The 13,874-nt window shown below is 43.3% G+C and overlaps 1 protein-coding gene across 2 annotated transcripts; it reads right to left on the bottom strand.

The window, feature by feature from the left end:
- Window positions 1-1,420: 1,420 nt before the first annotated feature.
- On the bottom strand, window positions 1,421-13,288 carry LOC115073085 (schlafen-like protein 1). 2 transcript variants are annotated; one of them, XM_029571243.1, is made up of 4 exons: window positions 13,082-13,287; window positions 11,115-11,507; window positions 8,815-9,513; window positions 1,421-1,663 (listed from the first exon to the last, which is right to left on the bottom strand). In XM_029571243.1, the coding sequence occupies exons 2-4, from the start codon at window positions 11,478-11,480 to the stop codon at window positions 1,487-1,489; spliced, it is 1,242 nt and encodes a 413-aa protein (XP_029427103.1). In that variant the 5' UTR covers window positions 11,481-11,507; window positions 13,082-13,287; the 3' UTR covers window positions 1,421-1,486. The 2 variants fall into 2 exon arrangements, with proteins under 2 accessions (XP_029427103.1, XP_029427104.1); XM_029571244.1 differs by lacking the exon at window positions 11,115-11,507 and having other exon boundaries at window positions 13,082-13,288.
- Window positions 13,289-13,874: the final 586 nt, after the last annotated feature.

Here is a 13,874-nt window from a genome sequence, read left to right on the forward strand (position 1 = left end):
GGATATGCACCCCCCCCCCCCCCCCCTCCTCCAACGTGCCCTAATGATGGCAGCTGCAGCACAGCGCTCTGTCTTTGGCACAGCATCCCTCTGGGCTTCTTGCACCGTTTTGCTGCTCCCCTCCCAAATGTTCGTGCTCTAGGCCAGGTTTTCCCAACCAGTGTACCACCACACCTGATCACGTGTGCCACGGAAAAGTCACCACTGCTTGATGCTCAGTTCTAGGCCAACACCTGGGTTCTGAGCTACCAGCAATGGCTCTTAAATGTGCAGCAGCAGCAGCATCCTTCTGATAAAATGTGTAAACGGGCACTCCTCTCCTTCCTTGTTACAGCATGAGCCTTGGAGTGTGGTAACTAATGGGCAGCAGGCAGCGCTGGCATAGCTGGGACTCACTTTGTGCAGTAGTGTGCACATTGCCTGCCTACAGGACCTCCTTTCTCCATCTTTGAGTCCTTCCAGGCTCTGCCTTACTCCCAGGCTGCATGAGAGAGGGAGACCATGCACTGAGCACTGGATGTGACTCCCTCTGAGCGTTGGGTGCGGCAGCCACATGTATATAGAGGGAGGTGATCCATTGTGGCAGGCTCTCGCTTCTCGTCCATCCCATCTCTCGCTTTACTTAAAAAAAAAAAACAAAAAAAAAAAACAAAAAAAAAAAACTGGGAGAGAGAGGGGTGGGGTTTTAAGTGCTTTCCTAGCTCTTCTTTTGGTCATACGAGTCCTCTCCATGTCCACACTGGCTGCTGCAGGAAGGTTGGAGTGCCACATAATAGTTTTGTTATCGGAGGTGTTTCCTGATCATGAAAAGGTTGGGAAACACTGCTCCTAGGTGACAGCCTAGTTTCCCCAATGGAAGCCCCAGCCTGTCTTTACATCACTGTTAGTATCATGCCCAGTGAATACATTATTGAAATGTATGTGGTGTTTCCAACCACACTTCCAAAATATCACACACATCCTCCACCACTGACCCGGCCACCAAATGCTTTTAACCCATGCAGCAAAAAGTATGCCCGTACTTTCTGGAGGGTAAACATCTACTTAACCAAATGGGGCTGATTTTTTTTAAATGGACTTAAACTATTTCCAGGTGTATAAAAGGCATCAAAGCCTTCAAAACTATCCCTGACAGGAAATCTGACCAGACGGCAATGTCTGTACATACTTGGGTAAAGATCACTATGGGCCTGATGAAATGCTTAGCATACACGTGTGTCCCCAGACCTCAAGGGAGTTGAATGCTGAGGGGCAAGGGCTTGGGTGGAAATGATATATAGATATAGATATAGATAGATAGATATATATATCTCTGAGAGAGAGAATGAAAATATAAGCCCGTTGAAATGCCCCAAGGCATAGGATATGAAGGTTCCTGGCCTTGGGGCATTACTATGAATTTACCTTTAACTCCCAGGTGTATCTTTACAGTTTGATTTTATTTATGGTAGTGATAAGATGCCATGCGTCTGGGGGGGGCTGTAGCTTATAAGATGATGCACGCTTTGGAAGTAGCTTTCATTTGTGCAGCTTGTTCCTCATTTTGCTGCTGCAGGTCCACGATTAACTGATCCTTTTGTTCCAGTTGCTTCTGTAGCTGCTCCTTTTCCTGAAGCATAGAGGCCATCTTCTCTTCCAGTCTCTTCACCTCCACTGTCCATTTCTAAAGGGGGCGAAATGGGGGAAAAAGTGAGAGTGAGCATTCTCTCAGCGGCTCAGTGCTGCCTGCCCCTGGTTTACATCAATGGTTCTCGACTGTATCCTGGAGGCACAGCTGCCCCGTCTGGTTTTCTGGATAGCCACCGTGATTAGGATTATGCATCGTGGCTGTCTAGAAAACCAACGTGGGTAGAGGGCTTTCTCTGCTGGAGTTGGGACAGTTAAACTAAAAGGAAACTAGTGAACCATATGCTTAAAGAAAAAGCTGAATGACTTAGTGCTATTCAAGAAATATAAGATTTTTTTTTATTTTTAACACTGTATATAGTGCTGTACTAGAGAACACTACATGCATACAAAAGCATTTAAAAATTCTTTCCCTATTGTAACACTTCACCATAGCCAACTTGCCAATATCTGTACTCTGTCCAGCTGTGTATAAATTCTGTAACTTTCCCCTCTCTGTGCCTCTGTTTAGTAAAGCTGCATCTGTTTCTCAAAAGATCTTAATTAATGCCATGTGGGGGTCAGACCCAGGTCCATCAAGCCCAACATCCTCTCTCGGACAGTAGCCCACCCGAAACATAGCTCCACATTTCTTGTTGCTTACTCCCGGCAACAGCCACCGGGTTTCTCTGAGTCACCTAGTTACTAACTTTTACAGACTTTTCCACTAGGAGATCGTTCATTAATTAATCTGCACGGTGCTGTAATAACGTTACTTGATCTGCCTGTCACTAACCTCACAGACAACAATGGAGGAGGCTGACTCATTCTGCCCTTTGCTGTAACAGTCTCACTCCATCCATGCCTTACAGGTGTGGCCTTGTACACTATGACAGAGTCTTGCTCGTTCCTTATAGCAGTAGGCCTCCCTGTATTGAAATGAAATTTTTACTCTGGCCTCATCTAGGTCCACAATCTCGCATTCATTCTTAGGGAACAAATTCTACTAGTATTGCCCCCTGAAGAGTAAGTATTTGTAATGCAATACGAGATTTACACAATATTACTTGATTGTTCAAATTGTTAGGGGCATCCTTTGCTGTCTCAAAGAGAGAGCACGCACCTGGAATGGAGACATTTCAGGGCAGTGCTGTTCTGCCAACTGCTGATGCTGAAGGAAAAGAGGAAGCAGGGGATTAGGTTTGGGAAGCCCAATTTACATGACCCGATAAGGAAGAGCAGAAATCAGGGTGTGGGCCCATGGCCTGCATGAGTGGAGTAGCAGCAGTGGGTGTGGACGCTGGCCGCTCTTCCCTAGGAGCCAGCTTGGACCCAGCCATCTCGGGATTGTGACCAGGTTAAGAGGCTGTGAGGGGAAAGGGCTGTTAAAGGGAGGGAGTTAAATCAGAAAAAAGCACAAAAAGTTTGTGAAGAATGATGGAGGTAGGGAGAGAGGCAGAGGATGAAGGATGGCTGAAGAAGTTAGGGCTCTTCAGCTTGGAGCAGAGATGGCTGATGGGAGATAAGATAGAGGTCTATAAAATGAGTGGAATGGAACAAGTAAATGTTAATCAGGTGTTTACTCTTTTTTTTTTTGAAAAGTACAAAGGCCAGGGATCACAAAATGAAGCTACTAGGGTAATTTAAAACTAGTAAGAAAATATTTTTTTTTACTCTATGCATAATTAAGCTCTGGAATTCATTGCCAGAGGATGTGGTGAAATCTATTAATGTAGCTGTGTTTAAAGAAGGTTTGGACAAGTTCCTGGAGGAAAAGTCCATTAACCATTATTAAGCTGGAGCTGCAGTTAGGTACTGCTTATTCTTAGGATAAGCAGTTTGAAGTCTACCTACCCCTTTGGCTCCTGCCAGGTGACCTGGCTTGGCCACTGTTGGAAGCAGGATACTGGGTTTGATGGACCTTTGGTCTTGCCTAGTATGGCAAGTTTTAGGTTCTTATGAAGAGAGGATCTAGGAGAGTCAGAAAGGAAGGGGAGAGGATGAGGAAAAAAGGATGGAATGAGATTTTTGTGGAAGGAGGGTCAAAGGACGTGAAGAAGCAATGATTACAAAGGGTGTTAGGAAAGGGAGAAGGTGGTAAAACAAGTGATGGGAGAGGCAGGGAGGAAGTTGGTGCTGAAAAGATGGATATTGAAGTAATGGTAACAAGGAAAGAGAAATGGAGGAGAGTTGAGGAAGGGAATGAATAAAAGCAGAGGGAGAGAGGGCAGAAACCTGTAAACCAAGGACAAAGGGCAAGTTACTAGGCGAAAACTGGAAAGAATTAAAACGGCACAGAGGGAGTTGAGATGGAGAGGAAAAAAACGTGACCCTGAAAAGTCAGAATGAATGTTTTGTCTTATTTTAAATTTGCTACACCGTTTTAAGTCACTACTACACAAAGTTCTTGTGCTGTAACCAGTTACACAAACGCTTTGTCATAGCATTCGCTGCTTGCCTTCCAGGCCAGAGCCATTGTGGTGGAGTCTCGCTCGTTCCTTCCCTCACTAATCTCATGTAATGCAGCAGTGTCCTCCTGCAATGCTACTTCCCTTATCCCACCTTCATTTTATGTTAAAATACACACTGCAGTCACTTGAGCTCCTCTGATATTGCTGGGGATGTAAGTGGTAAGCAAAGGTGCCATCTGCTGTAGGTTGGGTTACAGAGTCCTCCAGCTAGAGTCCCCCATTCAACTCCTTGGTTTTGGTCCCTCGGTTCCAGCATGGGAGAAGGGGGTTATATGTTGGGATTATCTAAAATGGTGTCTGAGGGAGACTTTGTTGCATGTGAAGCTTCTAGCCATGCGCGTGCAATCTGCAGTTTCTTTCAGGTGCACAGACTCTGCTGTGCATGAAGGGAAGTGCGGTGCAGAAGACCATTTCTGTGCCGCCTTAAGAACTATGTTTTGTGTGGTGCAAGTGCTGCTGCTTGTGAAAGGAGTAAAACAGTTTGAGCCCTGGGGCCAAAGATGGCCGCCAAGTGAGAAGCAAGGCAGGAACGCTCTGATTCTTGGATTGCTCAGAAACATTTTCCTCTAAAATAAAGCCTCATACAAAACAAAAAGCTAGGGTAAGGGAGCTAATATCCTCCCGAATCGCTTCAGCCTCGAATCGAGTCTTTCTTTGCCCAAGCTGGGAACTTCAAGCCAGTGGAGGGAGCTGCGGTGGAGAATAGCGCAGAGCAGGCGTCAAACATGTTGGCTGACGACATCTCATTGAGTCCTGGTGTACCAAGCACCCCGCCCTCGACCATGGAGGAAGTGGAGCGAGAGGCGAATGTGAGTAGCCGAGAGAAGCAGTCGAGTACTGCAGACATCGGCGGTGCGTGAAGGACAATAAGATCTACCGGTAAGAGACTCGCCGGGTTGGATGAAGGATCTTCCTCGGGAGGCTCTGTAGCAGCCAGGGAAGAGGATGAAAAACTGCGGGTTGAGATCGGGAACTTATCAGACATGCGGGAAAGACCTTCCAAACAACTTATGGAATCCTTCCCTCAAATTGAGAAGCCTAAGGTAATAACCCTCGACTCACTGTGGGGAGGCTTGAAAGATCTTGAGGCTGTAAAAATAAATTTGACCAAAATAACTTTAGAAACAATTCAATATTTTCATAAAATGGACACCGTTTAAAGAACATGAGGCAAAAATAGAGCAATTAACGTCTAGAGTGGGGAAACTTGAGGCGAATCAAAATGAAATACTTAGAAGATATAAATTTAAAGAAAACTGAAAATTTGGAGAATATGGGGAAATACTACATATTTTGAACTTTCCATATTCAGAGATGATATCTCCCTTGGAGATGTTTAAAAAAAAAATACCTTAGTCAAGTGCTGGGATTACCCAAGGAAATACTCCCTGTGTTTAATTGGATATAAAAGGAGGAAAGGAAGATTAAAAATCAACAGACTTTGCAGATACAAGAACAGTTGAATTTATCTCTCAATTTTTGGAATTATCCTCAGAGACTGTGATTATGCATTGAAGAACTTTATTTGCTTCCTTTACTCTGATAACGGACAGAGATATGGTGTTTGTTTGTTTAAGTATTTCATGCATAACAGGTTAAAATTGTTTTATGGAGCAGAAGTATGGATCTATCCAGACCTTTCAAGAACCACACAGGAGAAAAGGAGGAGATTTATTTCAATGAAAGCTGAAGTAGAGAAAAGAGGTGGAAAATTCATAGTTAAATACCCCTGCAAATATATATTAACCTATAAAGATAATAAGTATGTGTTCTTTGAACCAGTAGAGCTGTGTAAGTTTTTGGATGGACACCTACAGGTAGTAACTGATTAAGGTTGATGCATTATAGGTATAGTTCACAGATATCACCAGCATGCTAAATGCTGTAAGGATAGTGAAGTAGTTTAATTTCCTTTGTCTGCTTTTTACATGCCCCAATTACTATAATGCTTAAAAAAAATATTCATTAAGTTGAAGATATAAGGAGAATAATTTCTGTATTAATATTAATTGACAATGAGGAAATGTATATTGGATTGTTATGATGTCATTGTTGAAAATGAATAAAAATAAAAAAAAATCCCCCACAAAACAGTTTGAGCCCAGAATATAAATCGTTAATGCATGAATTTCCATAGGGTGTAATGAATGCCAAGAAAACCAAAATGCAGTGGAGAAGGACTCAGAGCACTGCAAAAACTCAAGTTAGTCACAACTGAACCAGGGCCCTGTCTGGCCCCAGATGTTGATGTACTGCAATATTTTTTTTCCACTGGTCCTTTATAAGGTTCTTCCCACTTTCTACAGGTCCAATACAGCTCCCAGCACTCTGCATTTTTATCTTAAAAATGCATCAGAACTTTGAAAAGATACTCAGTTGTATAACAATCCAACAGTTCTCACGTGCCTCTAGTTGAAATTCCTTAAAATTGCCTTTTGCTTGGCCTAAAATAATGCATAACTATGGGGGTCATTTTCTATAGCTTTCGCACGCGAAAAGTCCCTTTTCGCGTGCGATAGCTAGAGTGGGGCGGAGTCGGGGCGGATGCAGCGAAGACATCGCTGACGGCGAAAAGGTAAGGCCCCTTAACGCCACCAGTAACGCACCCAATAGCACCACCTTTCATGGTGGCGCTATTGGTTTGCGAAAGCCGGCAGCGGTAGCACCGCGGTGGTGCAATCGCTGCCGGCTTTCGCAGGCCCGCCCGCCTCCCGGTACCGCGCGATTCACTAAGGCCTGCGATTTTAGAAAATCCAGGCCTATGCTGCCAAACTCTTGGGGTATTCAAGATGTTAAACTAAACTTAACATCTCGTGGATAATCCAGCTGCCCTAGCTGGAGAGCGATGCTGTGTTAGCGATGCACCCTGTGTCTGGCCTCAGGAGGCAGAGGGCACTGCAGGCTGCTGCGTGTTTTCACCCTTTCAAAAAGAAGCAAGGGGTGTAAGCCCAAAACTGCTGTTGCAATGAACTTATAAGTCACGAATTCTCAACCCATCCCCAGGCAGTTAGGTTTTCAGGTTATCTCTAAGGAACAGGCCAGAGAACTCTATCTTGTTCCTATTTAGGAGGAATAGATCCTGTCCTGATAACCCGAATAGTTGGGAGGGAGGGGGGTCAAGGAGCAGTTTGAGTACTATTATTTATAGATAGACTTGTTATTCATGACATCCCTATAAAAGGAGAGGTCCAAGAATGTAAAAGTGTGTGTGTGTGTGTGTGTATATATATATATATTTTTTTTTTTTATTTTATTTTTTTTTCTTTTCTGTACCTGGGCTAACTACCAAAGTCTCTCATTTTTACCCTGGTTTTTGACTGGCTCTTACATCCTCCTTGCTTCCGTCTGAGCCTTTGATGATGGTGTTATACATGAGCCTAGAGAACAGTTGTGTTACAGCACAGAAAAGCCGGCTTTCCTGTCCCCTACCACCACCGGCATCGAGGAGGAGTCAGAGTATTTTTTTTTTCCAGCTCTGTAGATAGTTTCCCATCTCAGCATTGGGCTCCGATCATCTATTGCGATGATTCTAATATTTTCCATGTTAATTACTGCATCAACATTCTTAGTGGGTTTTTTTTTTAGGGTTGATTTTGCTTGCTCCTTCAGCGCTGCAGAGAATGGCTTTGTCACCAGCACTGTATCATGGGAGTTTGATGCTGTCAGTAAATTACCTCCTGTCCCCAGTTGCCTGCTCTTTACATTGTTTCTTTGGTAACAGGGACTTTGCCAAGTTATTAAAAAACAAAACAAAACCTAGAGAGATCTAAAATGTATGGGCAGGATTTTATTTGTGAGGAAACTCACTTACATGGGATGCGATAGACCAGGGAAGGCTAAAGGTGACATTGGTAACTTTCTGGCCCATAAAGGGTCACATATGTTTTTTGAAAGAGATCCAGTGACCATCAGGGTTCTCTAATGCCTCCTCAACCAAAAAATAGAGGAAGCGTGGGCCCTGGATGGACAGCGTTTGCCTGCCAACCTAAAGCTAGAATCACCGTACATAAGGTGGTGGTGTGAAGAGTTGGGAGAGCGGTGTGGCATGGGGGGGGGGGGAAGGGATTGAATAGGGGGAGAGTAGCTTAATGGGTGGAAATAGTTGGGGAAGACAGGTGGGGAAATTAAAGGAGTGGAAGACAAGAGAAAACCTGTAGTAAATTATACTATTTCCAAAAAGAAGAAACGTTCCCAAATCAAAACTGAACTCTTGTTTTACAATGTATTTTATCCAGGGCAGTGGGTGAGTTCTCCCTTTTAAACTTCATAGTTCTCTCCATATCAGCTGGCTTAGATAAAACAAAACATTTTTGCATGGAAAATATGGGTTGCGATTAGGCTTATGTTGCTGCCGGCTATATACTGTCATTGCACATCAACCCTCGGAGAAGCCTGATTCAAATGAGCCTCGCAAGGTGGATAAGAGTTATTCAGATTAGCTATGGTGTCACAAATCACACACGCATACAGTTAAACTGTAGGAACCAAACAAAGATCAGTGGGTGTAATACTGTGACATTTTGCTAGTGTGACTGCTTCTGGTGGAAGAAGGGAATTAGAAATGTACTTTAAAGAATTTTTAAAGAATGTATACATGTTTTTTTTAAACCCTAAACCAATTAACCAACTCAGGCCTTGGACTCTTAAATCTGCTTAAACAAACAACTATATATTTCCTGATGTGTGCCAGCAAATGTAGAATGGAGTAAAAAGTTTCTGGTTGTTGAATCGGCGTTACCTGCCTGCACCACTCCTGGATGGCACTTCCCAGTAACGGCCCCTGGACGACACCATCTATGGGTAGGTACACTTCCCCCTGGTCTGTCTCGTAAAGCATAGGCTCCTCGTGCTGCTTGGGAGTTTGTATAGTCAACTGTATGACCTTGAGAAAACTGCAAGGATTGTCAGCTTTCAACACTGGGATGAAGGTCAGCACGTAATGCTCTGCCAACATTGGCGGCCTGAACCCCTTCAGCACCGAGTCTACCATCAGCCGCAGTCGGTCCTCGTCTTTGTCGTTGCATTGGATCCCCTGCACGATGCGTTTGTCATCTATCCCAACGAGCAGGCTGCCACCATCGTTGTTCAGAAAGGCACACGAGTACTTGCGGATGTGATGTTTGAATGTCATGCTCAGATACTCCCCTCCTCCGCGTTTGAATTCGGCATTGGTGAGCTCAGTTTGAAAGGCCTCCCCAAAAACTAACTTCTCTTGGTCCTCAGTGATCTGGTTCAGCATTGTGCTCTGCTTGGCCATGAGGCCTTCCGACAGAGCCCCAGAGAGGATGATGGAGGACCGGTTTCTCCATGTGATCGGCAAGTTCGTTTTCGTATTGGACACCGTCTCCGCTGCCTCTGTCCATTGGGTCCGTCTATTCATTTTCCATTGAGGTGACTGTAGCATGGCACTCTTGTAAGTGTTCCCATTCTCGGCTGCCTTTTGTAGAAAACAAGAATTGGTTAAATAAACTTGTGGTCCAACTTTGCAGTTCACAAATTGGTTAATTCTTTTTACAATTCTCATTGGCTGAGCGTTCCAGGTTACTGAAAACGAATGGCAAGTTCTGAACTAAAGGGAAGGGATCACAACGTCCCAAAAAAGTCCCATCTTTACCTGCTGACTTAAGTCACTCAGGTGTGTTTATCATTTGTAATACCTTGTTTAACGAAGCCCTTAAAATGTAAACAGAGTCAAGGGCGAGATTCACATGTTGCCCTTGCTTTTTCTTTAATTAGAGTAATGTATGCAATTAATACTCGGTTAGCCTTACAAGTTAAGGTAAGAGCACAGAGCTGAAGGATGCATATATTCCTATCACAAATGTGATTTAAGAAATTAACAAATCAGGGCAGCAAGCTGGACTATGTCAGTAAAAGAGAGCCAAAAAATACATCATCGTCTGTCAGGTCTTTTAATTTCCATCTCACCAAATGCTGGCACTGGGAAGTTTTTGTCTTTTTTTTTTTATGGGATGGGAAGATCTTTGGAATTCCTAATATGACTTTCATATTAGGAGCCAATATTAAAACGAATGAGGTAGAGAAAAGCACATATCAAACACCCCTTTCCAAAGTGGCTCATAGAAAGTCTAGTATAATTACTTGAAAAACATGAAGATAAAAGCACAAATTATTATGGTAAATATCAAAACACCTGAATTTGCAAATGGGTCTTCATAAAAGCCAGTTACAAAAACCACATTTTTGGGGAAAAAAGGTTCTGATCAATAGTCTCATAAAAACTGCAATCCAGAGCCTAGAAATTTGTTTTCAAAACTATTATTGCCTATATCATGGCCTAGGCCTGTTTATTTAAAATAACTTCAAATAAAGTCCCATAGAATCTGAGCAATAACCAAAGCTTTCTTGATACTGGACTATGGATGTCCCTTAAGCCACATAAAAATTGTATTTTTAATTGTTTAATCATGCTTTTAAAGTATTTTTTTCATTCTTCCTTGGTCACTGATAGATTCTGTAGGATTCTGTATGACAGCTGGAAGCATAAATTATTTTAATAATTATGAATTTGATATTTATTCACAGTCTTTATACAAATGTTTCTGTGGTTCTATTGATTAGAACAATTTTCTGGGCTGTGGGATTTTCCAGCTGACCTGCATGAAGCTTCAGGTGCTTTAATACTCGCTATAAATTTCCAGTTTCACCTACATTGCTTTATATTTGCTTCCAGTGGGAGAGCCATTGTGCATAGCCTATGTCTAAGCATCTTCCCATCTGGCTGTCACTGGGGAACCATCAAGCACAGCCTCTCTCCTTACTTCTATATCTGAGTTTTCTCAGATTGCCATTGTGTGCAACATCTAATAGTTGCCTCTCCATGGCCACCTCCCTTTCTGTGGTCAAGGGCAGGACCCAGTTCTGCCATTGGTCTAATTGATTACATGACATTGTGTGCACACAAAGGAAAATCTGCCCTGCTAACTTGTGCATCTTAATATAATATTTGACATGTTTAATGAAAGTATGTTCTGGCTTTATTCACTGCATGCCCAAACAAGGCAGCCTCTTGCCTACCTCTCTGAATGAAGGATTTCTTCGGTTTGCTTCCCCCACAGACAGTGTTTTGCCCTTCATTACCAGCTTATCTAGTAGAGCCTGCTCCAAGAGGGATGGATCCTGCAGCTGGTTCAGTACCGACTGATAGGTGCTCTCCGAGTCCAGATGCACCAGTGCATAGGCACATTTCTGCTTCTTCACAATCTCTATGTCCTGCTTTTGAACATTGACATTAATGCCAGCTAATATTTCCCTCAGCAGGCAGCACAGAACGTCCTGGGAGTACTGGGAATTGAGGTGGCCCACGTACAGGGAGAAGGAAGTTGGCTGCCCAGGTAGTTCCTCTCTTGTACATATGTCTTCTCTTGCAGGACACTCTTCCATGGTTTAAGCATCAATAAGAGCTGTGATCTGAAGCAAAGTATTAGGAAAACATAATATTCAGCACTTGCGTCTTTCATGTCCTTCAAAATCTAGAAAGGGAATACCGGGTTAAGCCCAGCAAAAGTTAGATAAAAGCAACCAACAAGAGTGCTTCAGTAGAGGTGATACTTTTGTGTGAGGCTTATGAGGGCCTGGGGCCAGATCTACTTAACTGGTTTTCCCACAGCCATCAGGCCCTGAGAGGTAAACGCTTTTGGGATTATTTGGGACCCATCACCATATAAAATCATACACGCTTGATGAAGGACAGTTAGTGGTCCCAAAATTTTGCATCTTTAAACAGCCTTATAAAGGTTTCAAGTCTACCAAGCTGTTCAGCTGTATTTTTTTTTTTTTTTAATAATTGTGCTCCAAGCTATTTATATGAAAATTAAATAAATGGTCTTCAGTTTAAATCCCAAATTACAAGTCTATCTAACTAGCCCCATAATGTATTTCATAGTCTGTAATTCTTATGTGAAAAGAACAGTGAACAATCACGAATTATGAACAAAAAAAGTGATGTGCTCCAAGAAGCCCAGACACATTTGAGCAATCTTTCAGATGGGCTACAGTATTATGGCTCCTGTTCAACTTTTCAGCATTTTGCACTACCACTGGGGGTCGATTCTCAGTTCATCCTCCTGCTTCTCAGGCTGGAGTTGCTGCTGAGTGTGTAGTCACAGCCAGAAAGGAGAACCAAGGTGCTGCTCTTACCAAGGTACCTTGTTACTCTCCAAAGGACAGTATGGGAAATAGCTTTTATAGAGAGCCACCACACCCTGTTTGTGTGGCCTCAGGTTTTTGATAGTAAAGGTCCTGTGGGATGGGGGGAGGACAGAAAGGAATAATATCAGAGGCTGCTGCGGGCAATGGCTACCCATTGAGATCCGGAAGGAAGATATAACAGAGAAGCTGTGCTTGCTGACTCCCTGATGAGAACTGGATGGGAGGGAGGAAGGAGAGAGATTGTACAGGATAACTCCAGTTCCCAGCTCTGCTACTGACTCTATGTGACTTGACTAAGTCACTCCATCTCCCTGTAGCTCAATTTAGGCTTTATAATGTTGTAATAAATCACATGTTTTAAAAGTTGAAATGTTTAGAGGCTCTGTTTGGATATATTGTGCTGTATATAAAGAACATTACTAATAATATTGATACCTTACTGCTCTGCCTGTTAATTTTCAGCCTTGGTGTTTTATAATCCCAGGTTGATAAGTACATGAAATTCAGGGTTTAGTTTTCCACTAAATTTGGGTCAGATATGGTGTGATATGTACAGCCAGCAAAGTTGGGCTATTTGTAGCTATTTTTTACCCTCTGTCAACAAAAAACTTCAGGGTGAATCAGGTGCGTTGGGGCTCTCATCCTTTGCACTGTGACACAATCAGAGATGGACTGGTGCTGGCAGGTTTTCTTTTTTGGGGTTATATGAGATGTAACTTCTCAAAATTAGATGACCCAACATTAATAGTCTAGAAAGTTTAAATAGCTCCAAATGACATTGTCAGAAAAAAGGGGAGTATCTGATGAACTTACATTTCCCTGCAAGCACTCACCAGAATAGTTGAGGATTTGCTACTTGCCATGTCAGGTAGAAGGTGTTTTTTTTTTCCTGCCTCTGTGAGGCTGGTTCCGCTAGACGCAATGTAGAGTGCACTGGTGTCTCGGTGAATGGGTACCTTTCACATGAGAGCCAGGTAACTTCCTTCCTTCATCCATGAGCATCCCACGGAACTTCATCATCAAGGTTCTACATTATGATGCAACCGAATGTCATTCATGCAGCTGCTGGCCTGTAACAGAACCCCAGTGTGAGCACAGATGCCAAGGCTGAAACCTCAAATTGATAAGACAGGGCAGTGTGGCGGGCTGCCCAGAATGGGCACGGGGATGAGTGGGGAGATGAGGATATTTCATACTCTTCTTCCCTATGTCCTTACACTGCGTTCTGTCTCTCTTTTTTTTTTTTCTCTCCTTTAATCATAACCTCTTCCTGTCCCCTCCCTTCTCTCTCTCTGACAATTTCTGACTCCATTCTTCACTTCCCGTTGCCCATAACCCCTTCGGGTCCCTTTAATTAGTTCTCATTTCCAGCCCTTTTTGGTACCACTATATGTACCTCAGTTCCTTGTGCTTTGCTTTTCTCCATCCTAAAGCTATGCACCTTCCACCAGTTAAACCAGTGCTGTTCTCTCCTATGTTGGCTTGAGCTGGGGCTTCCTTTTGTCTGGGATGTGGCCACAGATAGCCATGCTCCATGAGCACGGCTCTCTGTGGCCACCTTATTTCCTTCCTTCCTTCTTCCCGTGACCATGACCAGTGCCCGATGCGTGTGCACACCAGTGCTTT

The sequence above is a fragment of the Rhinatrema bivittatum genome, chromosome 11 (assembly GCF_901001135.1).
Source record: "Rhinatrema bivittatum chromosome 11, aRhiBiv1.1, whole genome shotgun sequence".
NCBI classification, from domain to species: Eukaryota; Metazoa; Chordata; class Amphibia; order Gymnophiona; family Rhinatrematidae; genus Rhinatrema; species Rhinatrema bivittatum.